General features: G+C 38.4%; 1 protein-coding gene across 4 annotated transcripts in view; it reads left to right on the top strand.

Moving 5' to 3' along the window:
• The window catches only part of HACL1 (2-hydroxyacyl-CoA lyase 1), a 37,480-nt gene that overhangs the window by 12,201 nt on the left and 8,202 nt on the right, over nt 1-17,077 (top strand). For all 4 annotated transcript variants that reach the window (XM_032869742.1, XM_032869741.1, XM_032869745.1 and 1 more), the window contains 9 exons: nt 736-848; nt 3,230-3,365; nt 6,265-6,370; nt 8,256-8,339; nt 9,288-9,389; nt 11,782-11,936; nt 12,350-12,508; nt 14,070-14,177; nt 15,845-16,031. In XM_032869742.1, the coding sequence (XP_032725633.1) occupies nt 736-848; nt 3,230-3,365; nt 6,265-6,370; nt 8,256-8,339; nt 9,288-9,389; nt 11,782-11,936; nt 12,350-12,508; nt 14,070-14,177; nt 15,845-16,031 (1,150 nt within the window). The remainder of the gene's footprint in view (nt 1-735; nt 849-3,229; nt 3,366-6,264; nt 6,371-8,255; nt 8,340-9,287; nt 9,390-11,781; nt 11,937-12,349; nt 12,509-14,069; nt 14,178-15,844; nt 16,032-17,077) is intronic.

Below are 17,077 nucleotides of genomic sequence, written 5' to 3'. Positions count from 1 at the left end.
ATTAAAATAAATGAAGATGTCCAGAAATACTTAATTATGACAGTTAAAAAATTTTTTTCCTAATGCATATTATATTTCTAAAATCCTGACTCTCCCAGTGAGGTAGTTAAAGGCATGGACTTTGGAGACAGAATGACCTAAGTCAGTCCAGTCTCTGCCACATACCATCTGGGGACCCTGCGCAAGTTACTTTCTGAGTTTCCTTCCCCACCCCCCAATGGTGAAATGGAGATAATAATGGTAGTACCTGGCCTCATTGCTTTGAAAAATTAAATGAGATTAAATAGCACATAGTATTAAACACTGACTCTGAGTATGTTTTTTACTGTTCTTACAACAACTATTATTACAATATAGAGCTATTAACTCAAAATTTCCTGTCAATGAATTACTGATTTGATTGGTTTTTAGATGGTATTAAGGAGTAACTTAGTTTACTAGGTATGGTAGGGACATTATGGTTATAGAGGAGAAAGTCTTTATCTTTTAGAGCTGCATGGAAAAACTTTTAACTGCCTATACTTCACTTTAAGATGGTTCAGGAAACAAATTTATATGCATGTGGGTGTGTGTATGTGTGGAGCAAATGTGGTAAAATATTAGTTGTTGAATCTACATGGTGGGTATGTGGAGTTTATTTTACTATTTTTTCCCTACCTTTTAGATATTTGCTATTTTCATAGTAAAAGGTTTAAAACTTGGCCTCTTTTAATTAACAGAATTCTTTATTTCCAGGTACATGGAGTGCTGCATGCCCCCTCCTGTCAGTATGGCAGAAACCTCTGCTGTATACATGGCAGCATCTGTTATTAGAAATGCCAAACGGCCCCTTCTTATCATCGGGAAAGGTAGCAGTGAATGGAACTCTAAATCTTGCTATGCCATTGAAAGAATGCTGATTCTGTTTAGAAATTATCTTCATTATTTATTAACATATCTAATATTTGAAATTGGCATATGAGTTATTTTCATGTAGGATTAGTTATTAATTTCAAAATCATAGAATTATTCTAGAATGCCCAGAGATCTCACTCTTTTTTTTTTTTTAATTTTATTTATTTATTTGACAGAGAGAGATCACAAGTAGACAGAGAGGCAGGCAGAGAGAGAGAGAAGCAGGCTCCCTGCCGAGCAGAGAGCCCGATGCGGGACTCGATCCCAGGACCCTGAGATCATGACCTGAGCCGAAGGCAGCGGCCTAACCCACTGAGCCACCCAGGCGCCCCGAGATCTCACTCTTTTAAAGAAATATCACCCATTCTGTTTCTTCAGTCTTATGTGTAAAATGTGTTTTTTCAATTATAATAATAATATTTGATCATTATAAAAATACTGGAAAACACAGATGATTAGAAAGAAGAAATCCCTTTATCCAAAGACAACTATTTTTGGAGCACTTGGGTGACTTAGTTGGTTAAGCATCTGACTCTTCATTTTGGCTCAGGTCATGCTCTCAGGGATATGAGATCGAGCCCTACATAGGGCTCCATGCTGGGCGTGGAGCAGAACCTGCTTAAGATTCTCTCCCTCTTTCTCTCCCTTTGCCCCTCTCGCCTCCCTCACTTGCACTCTCTCTTTCAGGGGAAAAAAAAAAAAAGGTAACTATTTTTAACATGTAATATTTCTAGTCATTTCTGCATCTATATTTCATATATTGTGATCATACCATATAGACAGTTTTATTTATATTCTAATTATTTCATTTAATATTGTAACATTTCTTCATGGTCTTAAGTTTTTTCCTAAATATAATTTTAAGGTCTATTCATGTATATACCAAAACTTCACTGAGAGATACTTAAATCTTTGCCAGTTTTTTTTGTTTGTTTAGTATAGCTATGACAGACATGTTTGTGCTTAAAGCTTTTTCCATATTTAGGATTTATGATAGATCCCAAGAAAGAAAATTAAATTAAAAGGTAATTCATATTTTAAGGGTTTTGGTACCTATTGTCAAGTTGCTTTTTCCTAAGAGAGGAGGTACTATACTCCTGTCAGCAAGTTATTTTAATATCCATTATATGTTCTAGAACTGAGGGGGCCTTGAGTCACCTATGACCCTGCTAGTCAATTATCAACTACTAAGGAACTAACTACATAGAAACCAAAGATAATTTTAATGAAAATGGTAGACAGCAGAAAGAAAAAAACCTAAGTTAGAGCTGAGTCAAATGCAGCTATATGCTATCTTAGATCTGTGGTCTTGGCAAACAACTACTTTGAGTCTCAGTTACCTCACTTGTAAAACAGAGATACTAACTTCAACAGAGTGGTAATGATTAAGTAATAAGATTGGTAGAAGGAACTCAGTAGATGCTAGTTTTCATTCTTCTTTTACCCCATATTTGATGAGTACTTAAAATAAGGCGGGGATTACAGAAAACATTTGTAAGCCATATAGAGGAATAACGGTCCCTACCTCGAGATATATTAGAAACAAATCAGTGCAGTGTACCCATATGTGGTGTGTATAGAGAGGGTGAGGTGGATTCTCAAGGGAAGCAGCAACAATTTATTTGTGTAGGTAGAATGGAAAGACTCTCTGGAAGAGATGGCACTGCTACACCTTGAAAATGGATGATAGGTCACTGAGTGGACAAGTCTGGGAAGAGAACTGGGTGGACAAAGATATTGAGGCAAGAAAGAGAATACAAGGAAACTTTCTGGATGAAACAAAGCTATTTTTTATCTGACACGTATGAGAAAAGATTGTAAGGTATTTTTATATGGGGGAGCATTACGTTGAATCTGAATGAACTAAATGTCTCTTGTTAGAATTTCCGTGCAGTCCGGGTTAGCTGATGGTAGGGAGCAACGTGTGAGGTTAGAGAGGGCCTCTCTCTTGTCAGAGCACAGTCCTTCCTTGCCCACCTGGGCGGGTCAGTAAAGATACTGTATTTAAAGAATTGTGAGTTGTAGTTCAGTAGGGACCATAGGACAGACAATTGAGAGCAGGAAGAGAGAAGAGATGCAACTTTTATTTTGTAGTAGACATCCTTCAGAATAATTGAGAATATTTTGGGGGAGGGAATTAGCACTGTTGTTTCCTTAAACATTTTAAAATACCAAAGATAAAAACCATAGTCACAGTTTGTTTTGAGTGTGAGCAAGCCCTGTATAAACAAGAGATTCTCTGAGAAGTTCTGAAAGCAAATTCATGTGAGTTGCTTTAAGAGTCACAGTGCCTGGAGCATAACTGACTTGTCCAATACATTTGCATTGGTTGTAGGTGCTGCTTATGCCCGTGCAGAGGAGGCTCTCAGGAAATTGGTGGAGCAGTGTAAATTACCATTTCTGCCCACCCCCATGGGAAAGGGTGTCATCCCTGATAACCACCCATACTGTGTGAGCGCTGCCAGATCCAGGTGCGTAGCATGCTAGAGTTTAAGAACAATGGCTTGGCACATCTTGGGCTAATTTATTTTGTGACATTAATGAATCTAGGGGAAGTCCTGAAAAATGTTATTTTAAGCACACCTGTTTCTTTTTAGAGTTTTCAGCACTCTAAAGTTGTTGTCCACTGCCTTCTGACCCTCATGGATTTAGATGGGAAATCTGTAGTCATTTGAATCCCTGCTCTCCTATATGTAATATGTCTGTGGCTGCTTTTAGGATGTTCCTTTATCTTTGGTTTTCAGTAGTTTGATTATGTATCTGTGTATGGTTTTCTTTTAGTTTATCCTGTTCTCTGATCTTATTCAATCTGTAAAGTAGTATCTTTCACTACATTTATAGTTTTTGGCCATTATTTCCTCAGATTTTTTTTCTACACCAATCTCTTTTTCCTTTCCTGGGATAATGTGAATAGTAGACATTTTGATACTGTCCCATAGGTCCCTGAATATCTGTTCAATTCTCTTTTTTTTCTATCTTTAAGTAGCTTATTAGAATTTCTTTTTTTTTTTTTTTAAGATTTATTTATTTATTTATTTTAGAGAGAGTGAGCAGGGAGGAGGGGCAGAGGGAGAGGGAGAGAGAAAATCTTAAGCAGATTCCATGCCTAGCATGGAACCAGACAGGGGACTTGATCTCATGACCTGAGCCAATCAAGTACTGGATGCCTAATTGATTGAACCACCCTAGCACCCCTATTAGAAATTTCTTATACAAAATATTCTTTTTTTTTTTTTAAGTAAACCTTTTATTATATTTCTCTTAAGTATAGTTGACATACAATGGTGCATTAGTTTCAGGTGTACAGCATAGTGATTTGACATTTCTATACCTATGCTATGTTCTCTGTTTAGTTATTTTCAATACTTTTGTCTTATATTTTATATTTCTCTGTTGAGAATGTCTATCTTCTCATTTATTTGAAGAGTATTTTTGTTTACTTTATGGAGCATATTATAATAGCTGCTTTAAAGCCTTTGTTTACTAGTTTGAATATCTGGGTCATCATAGAATGGGAGTCTATTCATTTCTTTTGAGAATTGGGCACATCTTTCTGGTTCTTTTGTATATTGAGTATTTTTGGAATATATCCGAGATTGTAAGTATTATGTTTTAAGATTCTAGGTCATATTTACATATCCTGTAGAATGTTGACTTTGTTTGTTTTAGCAGGCAGTTAGCCTGGTTAAGTTCAGACTGCAAGGTCTTTCTGTCTTGCTAGAGGCATTAGGTCCAGGGTCAGTTCAGCTTCAAAGCCCTTGCTATGTTCCTTTGGGTCTGTGTGCATGCGCACAGCCCAAGCATGAGCCCCAGACATATGCGGATTCATTCCCAGAACTAGAAAGTTCTTTTCTCTTCACTCTAGGATGACCCCCCCCCCCAAGCACCCATCCTTTCTAGGAGTCTCTTGCTGCTGCCTTATAGTACTGCACAAACAGAACTGCCTTTGGGGCAAATAACAGAAAGAAAGGAGGGACAGGAGGAAGGAAGGAAGGAGAGAAGAAAGGAAGAGAGAGAAAGGAAGGAAAGAGAAAAGAAAAGGAAAGAAAAGAAAAAAAGAATACGGGATTTTTCCCATACCCTTCACAGACCACAGGGACCCCTTTTCTGGTTCCTCTTGCCTGAAAAATGATAAATATATATAATTATTATATTATATTATTATACAAACATAATTAATATTATATGTTAATTTTTTTTTTTTTTTAAAGATTCAAGCATAAGGATGTGCAACCCAGGGGCGCCTGGGTGGCTCAGTCAGTTAAGTGTCTGCCTTCGGCTCAGGTCATGATGCTGGGCTCATGGGCCCTGCTCAGAGGAGAGTCTGTTTCTCCCTCTGCCTCTGCCCTCCCCTGACTTGTGCCTGAGCTCTCTTTCTCTTTCTCTCTCTCAGATGAATAAATAAAACTTATTAAAAAAAAAAAAGAAAAAGGATGTGCAACCTAGTACTTATAAATTATCCAGCAATTGAGAAAAGTTAAAATAAATTTGGTATATATGTTCTGCAAAGTATATAGCCTTCCAAAATTGCATTTAAGGGTTGCCTGGCTGGCTCAGTTGGAAGAACATGCAGCTCTTGATCTCAGACTAGTTTGTTTGAGTCCCACGTTGGTTGTAGAGATTACTTAAAAAACATAAAATAAAGGGGCGCCTGGGTGGCTCAGAGGGTTAAGCCTCTGCCTTCGGCTCGGGTCATGATCTCAGGGTCCTGGGATCGAGCCCCGCATCAGGCTCTCTGCTCATTGAGGAGCCTGCTTCCCCCTCTCTCTCTGCCTGCCTCTTTGCCTACTTGTAATCTGTCTGTCAAATAAATAAATAAAATCTTAAAAAAAAAAAAACGTAAAATAAAACTTAGAAAAAATAAAAATTTTAAGAAGAACCTAATGATGAAGATGGTTGTAATAAGCAAAAGTGCATGAGACAGTATTATAGCAGATGAGCTCAACTATGTAAAAATGCACTTGCAGTGAAAGAAGACTTGATTAAAATATGCCAGGCTATTAATAATGCTTTTAAGTTGATAGTATTATAGGTTGAAGTTCTTTTTCTTTATACTTTTTCTGTTTTACAGAGAATTATCTACAGTAGACTTATATTTTTTTAATGATAAAAAAGTCATAAACAATGAAATAGGTATAGTTTTATAATATTTTTCTTCTTTCATCTTTTAGAATATTTAAATAGAATGGTTTCATAATTATTTTGTTTTGAAAGATCAAATTTACCCTAGAAGCTGATTCTGAAGGCTAAAATAAAATAAGCTCCAGACTATTTAACTTTTCTAAGTACTTTAGAAATTAATTTTAGAATAATTCAAATCAGAAATGTAGATATACTTTTGCATTATAACAAATTTTTTCTTTTTAATAGGGCTTTGCAATTTGCTGATGTAATTGTATTATTTGGTGCCAGATTAAATTGGATTTTGCACTTTGGACTGCCTCCAAGATACCAGCCAGATGTGAAATTTATCCAGGTACTCAGAGCAGAGAGATTTAAAATCAGAGCTATCTGTGATTTATTGTTATCCTCAGCTATTATCAGCTCTGCTTTCTTCTTGGCTTTTGTAGATTTTTATAAATTGTCTAATACAATTACAGGTACCAAAGTAAGCTGCCTTTTCAAGCCTATGAAACATAATATGCTGCTTTGCTTCTAACCAGAAAACCTTTCAAAACCAAGTTTTAAATAGTTTGAAAAGCAAAACTTACCTCTTCTTCATAGTTCAAGTATATTTAAAGGTACACAAAGGGCTTTAAGTGGAATGGTAGATCAGAACAAAACATTCAGCTTTGTTAGAGATTGAGTTGTCCTTTTAGATGCCAAATCTTTCAAACAGCCTTTGATTGGAAATCTCTAAATGCTGCTTTTTACCTGTCACCAAACAGAGTGGAATATACTCTGACCTCCCTTTAATGGTTCTTATATCATTATGATTCTCTTTCTAAGCCACTTTCCTTATTGGTGTAGAAGGTACTGCCTGGGTGACATAGTGGGTTAAGCCTCTGCCTTTGGGTTGGGTCATGATCCCGGGGTTCTGGGATTAATCCTTGCATCAGGCTCCCTACTTGGTGGGGAGCCTGCTTCTCCCCTGCTCATGCTCTATCTCTTGCTATCTCTCTCTCTCTCAAATACATACATAAAATCTTAAAAAAAAAATGAAAGAAGGTGCTGCCTATGTAGTGCAATATGAACCTGTTTTCCCTACAGAGACTGTGTATGGTGTTTGATGACCCAGCTACAATTGCTGTCTTCTCCCTATTTGCCTTTTACTTTTTAAGGAGTCAGCTTCTAACAATGCCTCTCCCCCTGGGGCTATGGAGAACTAACACTGCAAATAAGCAAGACCTGGGTTTACCTGGAAGATGCTACCACCTCTTTATTACCCCCCCACTAAGTACAGAATAAAGTGTAGCCCCTTTGACGTGGCTAAATCACAGGTCCTTGCGCAGCTGTTTTCACTTGCCCACGGCCATTCAGATATAGAGCATCTGGGTAAATGGGAAGTAATCATGCTTATCCTAGGAGTAGTTCTCAAAATGTGGTCCCTGGACCAGCAGCGTAGCACCATCTGAGAAATCTTTTAGAAAAGCATATTTTTGGTTCCCACTTCAGATCTACTGAGATCAGAAACTCTGAAGTGGACTCTTGCAATCTGTGGTTTAACAAACCTACCAGGTGATTCTGGTAGCTCACATTTGAGAACCGCTGTAAGTAGCAATTCCAGTCTAATTAAGTAGAACCTTTTTATTGATTAGATTCAAAACTATAATTGATCAAGTCAGATGCATTTCCTGTTTAATAGAACAATACCCAAATCTACAGAGTCGATATTAAAACGAAGGAAGATGCTGGTGTTTCTGTCCTAGCTGTGATACACATAGTTATGTGGATTTTTGCTTTTATTAAGAAATTTCTGGGGTGCCTGGGTGGCTCAGTTGGTTAACATCTGCCTTCGGCTCAGGTCATGAGCCCAGGGATCGAGCCCCACCTCAGGCTCTCTGCTCAGCAGGAAGCTTTCTTCTCCCTCAGCCTCGGCCCGCAGCTCCCCCTGCTTGTGCTCTCTCTGGCTTTCTCTCTCTCTCTCTGTCAAAAAATAACTAAAATCTTAGAAAGAAATTTTTTGGGCGCCTGGGTGACTTAGTTGGTTGGGTGTCCAACTCTTGATAGTGGCTCAGGTCTTGATCTTAGGGTCGTGAGTCTAAGCCCTGCATTGGGCTCCATTCTGGGTCTGGAACCTACTTTAAAAAACAAAATTTCCTGAATATAAAATTTTCAGTTCATTTATTCAGCCTTAATTGACCTCTTAAAGATTTTTAAGAATAAGCATGGCTTCTTCTTAAGCTTTTTCTCTTTTTTAGGTTGATATCTGTGCAGAAGAATTGGGGAATAATGTAAAGCCTGCTGTGACTTTGCTAGGAGACACAAATGCTGTCACTAAACAGGTAAGAGCTTTTGCCTAGGTTTTTGTTTATGGGGATTGGCATTTAGGGAATAGTTAGTTCCTAAAAATGTTTCAACCTTAGATTCATTTGGTGACAGGTTTATTAATATCTATTTTAAACAAACTTTATGATGGAAAGCTATTTTTAAATATAACTTTGGAACTCACTAAATCCAACTGCTTGTATATAGATCATTTTTATGTGAGTAAGTTAAGCATTTTTGGAAGGCGATTGAGGACTTAAAGACATTCAGTAGGCAGACAGTGATTTACTAAGTACTATTTAGCTGTCTGAAAAATTATAATACAGCTTCCAGAGGAACTGAATTTACAGCCAAGAAATGTCTTTATGTACTGGAAAATTTTAAGAATTTATTTAGGCAATAAAGATAATTTTTACTCTTCAAATAGTACTTAGTGACTTGTCCAGATTCTTTTTATCTGTACATAATTTATATACTTCACTGTAACAGGAGATAGAATATAGTCACATGTATTACTCGATTTTGGATACACGTTGGTATTGTTAATCATGGTCCTATAATGTTATGAAGTATCTTCCAATCACATATTAAAACATCCTGGAGCATGTGGTCTTATCTCAGGAATCCCTGGATATTTGGGGTTGTTGTCCTTCCCGCAAGGATTCTATGATTTTTCTCCTAGTGTCAAAGGCTGAGGAGGACATAAAAGCCCCTGCCTGTGAGGTATGGAGAAGGTAGCATTTCCCTTGTGTTCTATGGAAATCCCAACTTCTGGTGGAAGTCGACACTGACCCAAACTAAAGCTTTCCATTTTGCTATAAAGTTGTTAGCCACCTAGAGGAAAAACAGTATGAGTGATGTGAATGGCAGGATATTATAGCAGTATTGTCTTCTTTAATAAGAGATTGTTGTATTAATATGAGTTAAGTTTATTTCCAAAAAGTAAAAAGTCTGTGGTTTTTTAGCTTTTAGAACTATTTGATAAAACACCATGGCAGTATCCTCCAGAGAGCAGCTGGTGGCAAACTCTGAGAGAAAAAATGAAGAGCAATGAAGCTGCATCCAAGGTAATATGAGAATCACAGAAACTCAAGAACACTTTTGGTTCATGGCTCAGTTAGCTCTGCCATAATATGACCTATGCATTCCTAAAATCACCACACTATATAAAATCTTGCAGTAAAAACCACAGGGTTCACAGGAAAAACTGTTTAGAGGCACAGCTCTCAAAAATTTTATGAAATACTAAGATAGGAACCTAATAAAAATAGTGGCAGAGGGACACCTGGGTGGCTCAGTTGGTTAAGCGTCTCTTAGTATCAGCAAAGGTCATCATCTCAGGGTCTTGAGATTGAGTCCCCATTCGGGCTCTGCATGCAGTGGGGGGTCTGCTTGAGATTCTTTCTCTCCCTCTGCCCCTCCCCGTCAACTTGCATGCATACGTGCATGCCTATGCACTCTCTCTCTAAAATATATGAATAAATCTTCAATAAGTAAACAAAAATAAAAATGGCAAAGTTTTATACATGATAAATGGTTAAGAAATATATATTTCAATAAATGTGGTTCTTTTCCTTGAAGAAGACCTGAAGTCTCTTGTGGAAGTAGGCGTTAGAAGGGTTGCAGCTTGTTGAGTTAGTGTGAAGTGGTAGAAGGAGACCAATCTGACATTGGACAGAAAGTTGTAAGAACCCATATGAATGGTTAGAGCTCACTGTCCTCGGTTTGACCTTGGCACCAAATCACAGTAAGAGATCTTTTGGAATCTTAAATCTTGGACCATATTTTTCTACCTTTAAGATAAAAGTCCTTCAAGCAGGCATGTATAATAGATAGCTGTTTCATCAAAATGGAAAATTTGATCTAATGTACACCCTTCTTTTTCCTTGTTAAAAAAAATTTCAGCTTTATTGAGGTATAATTGACATATGAGATTGTAAGATATTTAAAAGTACATTGTTTGGGGAGGGTATGTGCTATGGTGAGTGCTGTGAAGTGTGTAAGCCTGATGATTCACAGACCTGTGCCCCTGGGGTAAATAATACATTATATGTTAATTTTAAAAAAAGTACATCATGGTGATTTGATATGCATATACATTGTGGAAGGATCCCCCCCTCCTCATCTAGTTCATTAACACATCCATCACCTCACATTTCTTTTTTTTGGTGGAGACCATTTATGGCCCTTTCAAATTAACTTTTGAGAAATGACTTCGCAACTTTCTCATCTGCACTCATGGCTTTGCCTGATACCTAAAAGCTTTGGAAGTTGAATAATGTGTGGAAATCACCACATCCTCCACTACTAGCAGTGAAATGAACCACTTCTGCAGGATGTGGTGATTTCTTTAGAGTCTTTGTATATAGGTAGAATTTTTTCTTCGTGAGAGAGTTTGTTCTTGATTTTTTTTCTGTTTTGTGTATTCCTGTGTATCTTGGTTCAGCTGGGTGCAGTTTTCTGTGGCCATGTAGTGTTTCTCACTGACAGAACCCTGCATAAGCAAATACAAAATTTGAGCTGTACTCATATTGTTCCCTAATATGCCAGATGTCTTGGAATAAGTTAACATTTTCAAAACTGGCAGAATTATTTATACATGATTCTGTATTTCATTGGAATTTTAATCAGTGGCTCTTTCTATCAAGAGCCGGTCTCAATGCCGTTTTCCCGAATGGTGTGATGATTAATCCCTCTTTTCCCTAGGAATCATATTAGTTTAAGAGGAAAGGAACTCGCCTCTCTTCCTGGTACAGGAGTATAGGTAGGAGCCTCATCCATCTGACATAAAATTTCCAGCAGGCCAGAATAGTGCAGGTGAAGAGGCAGTGCTGGGAACACATGGGGCTGTTGCTGCTGAAGCCCCACCTGGCTTTCTCTCCACTCTAGAAGGCATATGGCTAGACAAAGGTACTCACCTTGCTCCATTCAGAGACTCTTTGGAATAGAGGGTGAAGCATATCCCCTTACTCTCCAGAGCATGTGGAGAAGAACCAAATTTTCAGATTTTCTGAAATCCTGACTTCCTTTTCATTTTAAGTTTAAGGGCATATTTCAGATTAAAATACTCTAGAATAAAATTTTTACTTTTTCTAATGCAGCATTTCCCTAAAAGTACTCATATAAGACTATTCAGTTTTGTTTAACCCAGTGTTTCCAGCTATTTTTACTGTAGGACTTGTCTGACTCTAGTATGCTAATGTGCCTGGTGGGTTGTCCAGGAAGAAAGCTATTCTCTGGTTTATTTGTATCCAAAATTGGGTCTGTGTGTTCCCTTTTCCTTAGCATGTCCGACAGGCCTGTTCACAGATCCATTAGCTTCTCAGGGTGGCCATTTGGGAACCTCATAGCTCGTTCTTGTTGCCTATTTCCAAATCAGTTGGATAGTAGCTTATTGACATTTCTCATTTTTCACTGTATCTCAATCTAATTTGATTATATTTCCCTCAAATGCTTTAGGAATTAGCTTCCCAAAAATCTCTGCCTATGAATTATTACACAGTATTCTACCATGTTCAAGAACAACTACCCAGAGACTGTTTTGTGGTAAGCGAAGGAGCAAATACTATGGATATTGGACGCACCGTGATTCAGAACTACCTTCCTCGTCACAGGTGAGGCTTCCTGTGAGGAAATTATAATGTGTTAAATTGGAAGCTATAGTAGTGTAGGTTCATAAAACATTTGAGAATTACATGTGTTCAGTGTATAAGGACATATTTCCTAAAAGTATTCTTAGGTAAGATTTGGTGGAGTTTTTATGCTTGATACGTCTTCATTATCATGTGATAATTTGTATACTTAGTGTTCCAAGGATATATTCATAGTCTTCCAAGCAATCATGAGAGACTTTTTCCACCCATTCTGCTTATCCTTGCCTAATTGGTTCCTCACAATCTAAAAGCTTTATATTAAAGACAGAATGTTTTTATTGCTCTTTATTTTACACGTGAATATGACTCGATTTGTGCCACCTCCACCATCAGTATGCCCCAGAGGGTTTCATTTTAGCTTTGTTCCCCAACAGGCTTGATGCTGGTACTTTTGGAACAATGGGAATTGGTTTGGGATTTGCCATTGCAGCTGCTATAGTGGCTAAAGATAGGAACCCAGGACAGCGTGTCATCTGTGTGGAAGGAGACAGTGCATTTGGGTTTTCTGGCATGGAGGTGGAAACCATCTGCAGGTAAATCAGCATTTCTTTCTCCAAAAGATAAAAAAATTACACATAAAGACTCACTCGCCTAACAAATGCTTACCAGGTGTTCACCATGTGCCAAGGGCCCTTGTACATAGCTCCGTGCTGTGTCCCGAGAATACTGGCATGAAGTAACCCTGGCGCCTTTCTCATCCAGGATAGTGTATTCATGGCCCTTGACTACATGCCCAAACCTGCAAAACTGTGACAGGTGGTTCTGAGATCACCGCAGAAAGTTCTGTTCTGAGAAAAGCTTGTTTTCTGCAGGGAGACAGCAGAGCTTTGTGGTTAAGAGTGCAGCCTCTGGGTCATATGGCCTGGATTTAAATACTCACTTGACCACATCAGAGCCAAGTGATGTGGGTGATGGGGGTTAAGTTTCTTTACTAAGCTTTAGTCTCCTCCAAAATAGGAAGAGGAATAGTAATAGTTCTTACCTTAGAGGACAGTTGTGAGTAACAAATGAGGTAATCTCAGTAAAACTTGAGATGCCTGCTCACTCAGTGTGAGCTGCTCACATTATGCTTCTCATTATGAGGATTCATGGCAAGACCCATGAGCTGTTGTAGATCCTACTCTGTAAATACGGGAATTTTTTTTCTCCCTAGTTATTTTTACTGTGGTAAAGTCATTCTATATTCTTAGCCTGGCCTCTTATTAGAGCTCGTGTGTAAATTATGTTTTGGGACCTTTGAAAGCTTTGGCGTACAACACTTTAAAGATCAGAGGGAAAGTATATGCTTATTAGAGTGTCTGTATTGACAGCCAGGTGATATACACCAACAAGATGGGTTATGGGAAAGCTGGCCTTCTGGAGAGTCCTGATTCCCTTTGAGCATGGAGAGCAAGTAGTTACCACAATCCTGTTATGTAACAGTGTGCAGTTTTGTTTGTTTTTTTAACACGTGGTCTCAGAGATTATTTATTTGCTGTCGAAAATAAAGCCCATCTTTTGCCAGTCATTAGTAAAGTTTAGTTATCCTTTTTTTGTCTTTACAATACTGTTTAGCTCGTTATTAAGTATTCTCTTTTTCTCTATTTGTCAAACCATATAATGTTTTTCTAATTTTGAGTGAAGTGGTTTGAGAGAAGAGAATGTATGCTAGTCACTTGTATACTTCCCCCAGCATCTAGCAAGTGCTGGTTATCTATGAGGAGTTCAGTAAATAGAAAGATACTTTTCAAATAGTACTGCTGGGCACCATCTTGAAGTGGTGCTTCAGAGAATATTAAATATGGAAAGTGTCATTCTTATTAACACCTGGATCTGTGAAAACTAAGTTCAGAAAAGCTGTGTGAAGTCCACAGGTTCGTAGAGGTAGAACCAAGTGTGCCAACTCTAATCTACATCCTTTCTGCGACTCCATGTTTCTGTTAATGACTTGAGGTTCCTTATTAGGATAACAAATACTTAATTTTTAGCATTACCCTAATATTACAAAGCAAGCTTATGGAAAACTACTCATTTATTAGTTAAAATTTCAGCCTGAAGAAAAGAAACTGCTTTAGAATGAAGAATGATTTCCTTGATACTTGCTTTCAATTTTAGGTACAACTTGCCCATTGTACTTTTGGTGGTGAATAATAATGGAATTTACCAAGGTTTTGATGCAGATTCTTGGAAGGAAATGTTAAAATTTGGAGATGCTACTGCACTGTAAGTAACCCAGAACAATGTGTATTTAATTTCTCTCATCTACTTTAATCTCTCCTTAAAGAGTCTGCTGTATTGGAATGTGCTTCTGTGGTATGAGTATTGTTTACTTATATTGTCAGCCCCTCTAAAGAGCAGGAACCCTGTCTCCTCTTTGTACAACCATTCATAATGGAGTGCTTCATTTTTTTTTTCAAACTTTTACTTAAATTCTAGTTAGTTAACATATAGTGTAATATTGGTTTCAGGAGTAGAATTTAGTGATTCATCACTTATGTAATACCCAGTGCATGAGGGCGCCTGGGTGGCTCAGTCATTAAGCATCTGCCTTCAGCTCAGGTCATGATCCTATGGTCGTGGGTTTGAGCCCCACATCAGGCTCCCTGCTCTGCAGGAAGCCTGCTTCTCCCTCTCCCCCTGCTTGTGTTTCTTCTCTCGCTGTGTCTCTCTCTGTCAAATAAATGAAATCTTTAAAAAATAACAACAACAAAAAATACCCAGTGCATGATAGGGTGCTTCAGTAAATAATTTATGATCAGCGAGCCACTGAAGACTTGGTGTTTGATTAAGTTTGATGTCTAAGCTTTGTTAATGAAAGGGCTTATTGCAAAATGTCCTTGGCCCTTCTACTAGTGCTACCCTGTGGTGGAAATGAATGTTAACATTTATGACCCAGAGGTCTTCCTTCTTTTTATTACTTAACAAACTCTTAATTATCTCATGATAGAGTCAAAGTGAGACAGTGTTGGGGTACCTGGGTGGCTCAGTCATTAAGTATCTGCCTTCAGCTCAGGTCATGATCCTGGGATCCTGGGATGGAGCTCCGCATCAGGCTCCCTGTTCGGCAGGAAGCCTGCTTCTCCCTCTTCCACTACCCCTGCTTGTGTTCCCTCTCTTGCTGTCTCTCTCTTTGTCAAATAAATAAATAAAATCTTAAAAAAAAAAAAGTGAGACAGTTGCTTAGCTGGCCATGGGGTATGAGATGTGAATTTGCTCAGCCTGGGGGTGGAGCAGAGTATGATATGTTTGCTTATGCCTCACTGACTTCATTTCTCATTTTGCTGTTATATGCTGTATTGTAGTAACCATTCCTTTTTTCTTCTTTTTCTTTTGGTAGTTGATGGCATAGCTCACACTGTTCAGTATAGTATCCAGTAGCCATGTGTGGCTATTTAAATTAAATTAAAAAGTCAGTTCCTTATTTTAACTAGTCACATTTCAAGTGCTCACAGCACTTGGTCACTAGTGGCTATGATATTGGATAGCACAGATATAAATATAAAACATTTCTATCATCACAAAAAGTCTTATTGCTGTATAGACAATAAAAAATATATGGGAACTTTAGGGGCACCCGGGTGGCTCAGTCAGTTGGGCTTCTGACTCTTTGATTTTGGCTCAGGTCATGATCTTGGGGTCCTGGGATTGAGCCCCACATCAGGCTCTGGGCTCAGTGGGAATTGTGCTTGAGGATTCTCTCTCTCTCCCTCTCCTTTGGCTCCTCCCCACCAAAACAGATAATCTTTAAAATATATATATATAGAAGGTTCAGTGTATTGGTATCTTTGTTTAAGTGTTGGACATAGAAGTATGCCTTTGAGTTCAGCCTAAACTTTTCCACAAATTATTTCAAAAATGACTTTTTTTCTATTGACTTATTAATTTTTTAGGGCTCCTCCAGTCTGTCTTCTGCCAAACTCACATTATGAACAGGTTATGACTGCATTTGGAGGCAAAGGATATTTTGTACAAACACCAGAAGAGCTCCAAAAATCACTGAAGCAGAGCTTGGCAGACACAACTAAACCTTCTCTTCTCAATATCATGATTGAGCCACAAGCCACACGGAAAACCCAGGTAAATTCAGTTGCTAAGCAGAAATCAGAAATGTATCTCCCCTCCTATCCCCAGAAGTATCTAGCAGATAGAACACTCTTTTCACAGAGTTCTTTCTAAACCCTGAGTTTGGCACTTAATAAACACTATGGCACTTTCTTGTGTTTTTTCAATTAATATTTGTTGAGATATGTGTTAGGTGTGTTGGGTTACTTGTTAAGAATAGTGTGATGAGGGGCTCCTTGGTGGCTCAGTGGGTTAAAGCCTCTGCCTTCGGCTCAGGTCATGATCCCAGGGTCCTGGGATCGAGCCCTGCATCGGGCTCTCTGCCTCTCTCTGCCTGCCTCTCTGCCTACTTGTGATCTCTCTGTGTCAAATAAATGAATAAAATCTTAAAAAAAAAAAAAAGGAATAGCGTGATGAGCAAACCCAGACTCAGCCCTCACCTGGTGGAGCTTAGACACCAGTAGGGGAGAGGAACAGCCCAGTCACCTCACAACTGAACACATAACAACAGAGTGAAGCAGTTTTTCTGAAGGAAGGCACCCAGTTCTGAACAAATACACTACCAAGGAAGCTGATCTATTTTGGGGTCACAGGGGAAATCTCAGGGAAACTGGCACTTAAACTGAGATCCGAAATAGAAGTAGGGACAGTCTCAAGCAAAGAGGGTAGGGAAGAGATGTGCAAAGGTTCTTTGGCAGCAAGGAGCATGACAAGTCTGAGCAACTGAAAGAAGGCCATAGGGGCTGGAAGGCAGAATGCAAAGGAAGCACAGTGGGAGGATAAGACCATAATAGAAAGATATGTGCAGTTACATTCAAAACTGGTTACTTTGGCCTCCATAGCAAAGCTGTAGTGTAGATTATAGCAGTAAAATAAATGACAGAGTGTGTAGCATGATCCTTTCCCATCCCAGATTAAGCTGCTTTTCGTACTAAATCTTGTGCTCTGATCCTGGTCCTGCCACTTCCCCTCTCTTCTATACCTGTCTTCCATACTTACACCTTGTGTATCAGTCACTGTTTTCAGAGCAGATCATTTTTTCAAGAAGTGTCTGTCTTGGT

The sequence above is a fragment of the Lontra canadensis genome, unplaced genomic scaffold (assembly GCF_010015895.1).
Source record: "Lontra canadensis isolate GAN:19392208 unplaced genomic scaffold, GSC_riverotter_1.0 scaffold38, whole genome shotgun sequence".
Taxonomy (NCBI): Eukaryota; Metazoa; Chordata; class Mammalia; order Carnivora; family Mustelidae; genus Lontra; species Lontra canadensis.
This window is presented reverse-complemented; position numbering and strand designations above follow the sequence as displayed.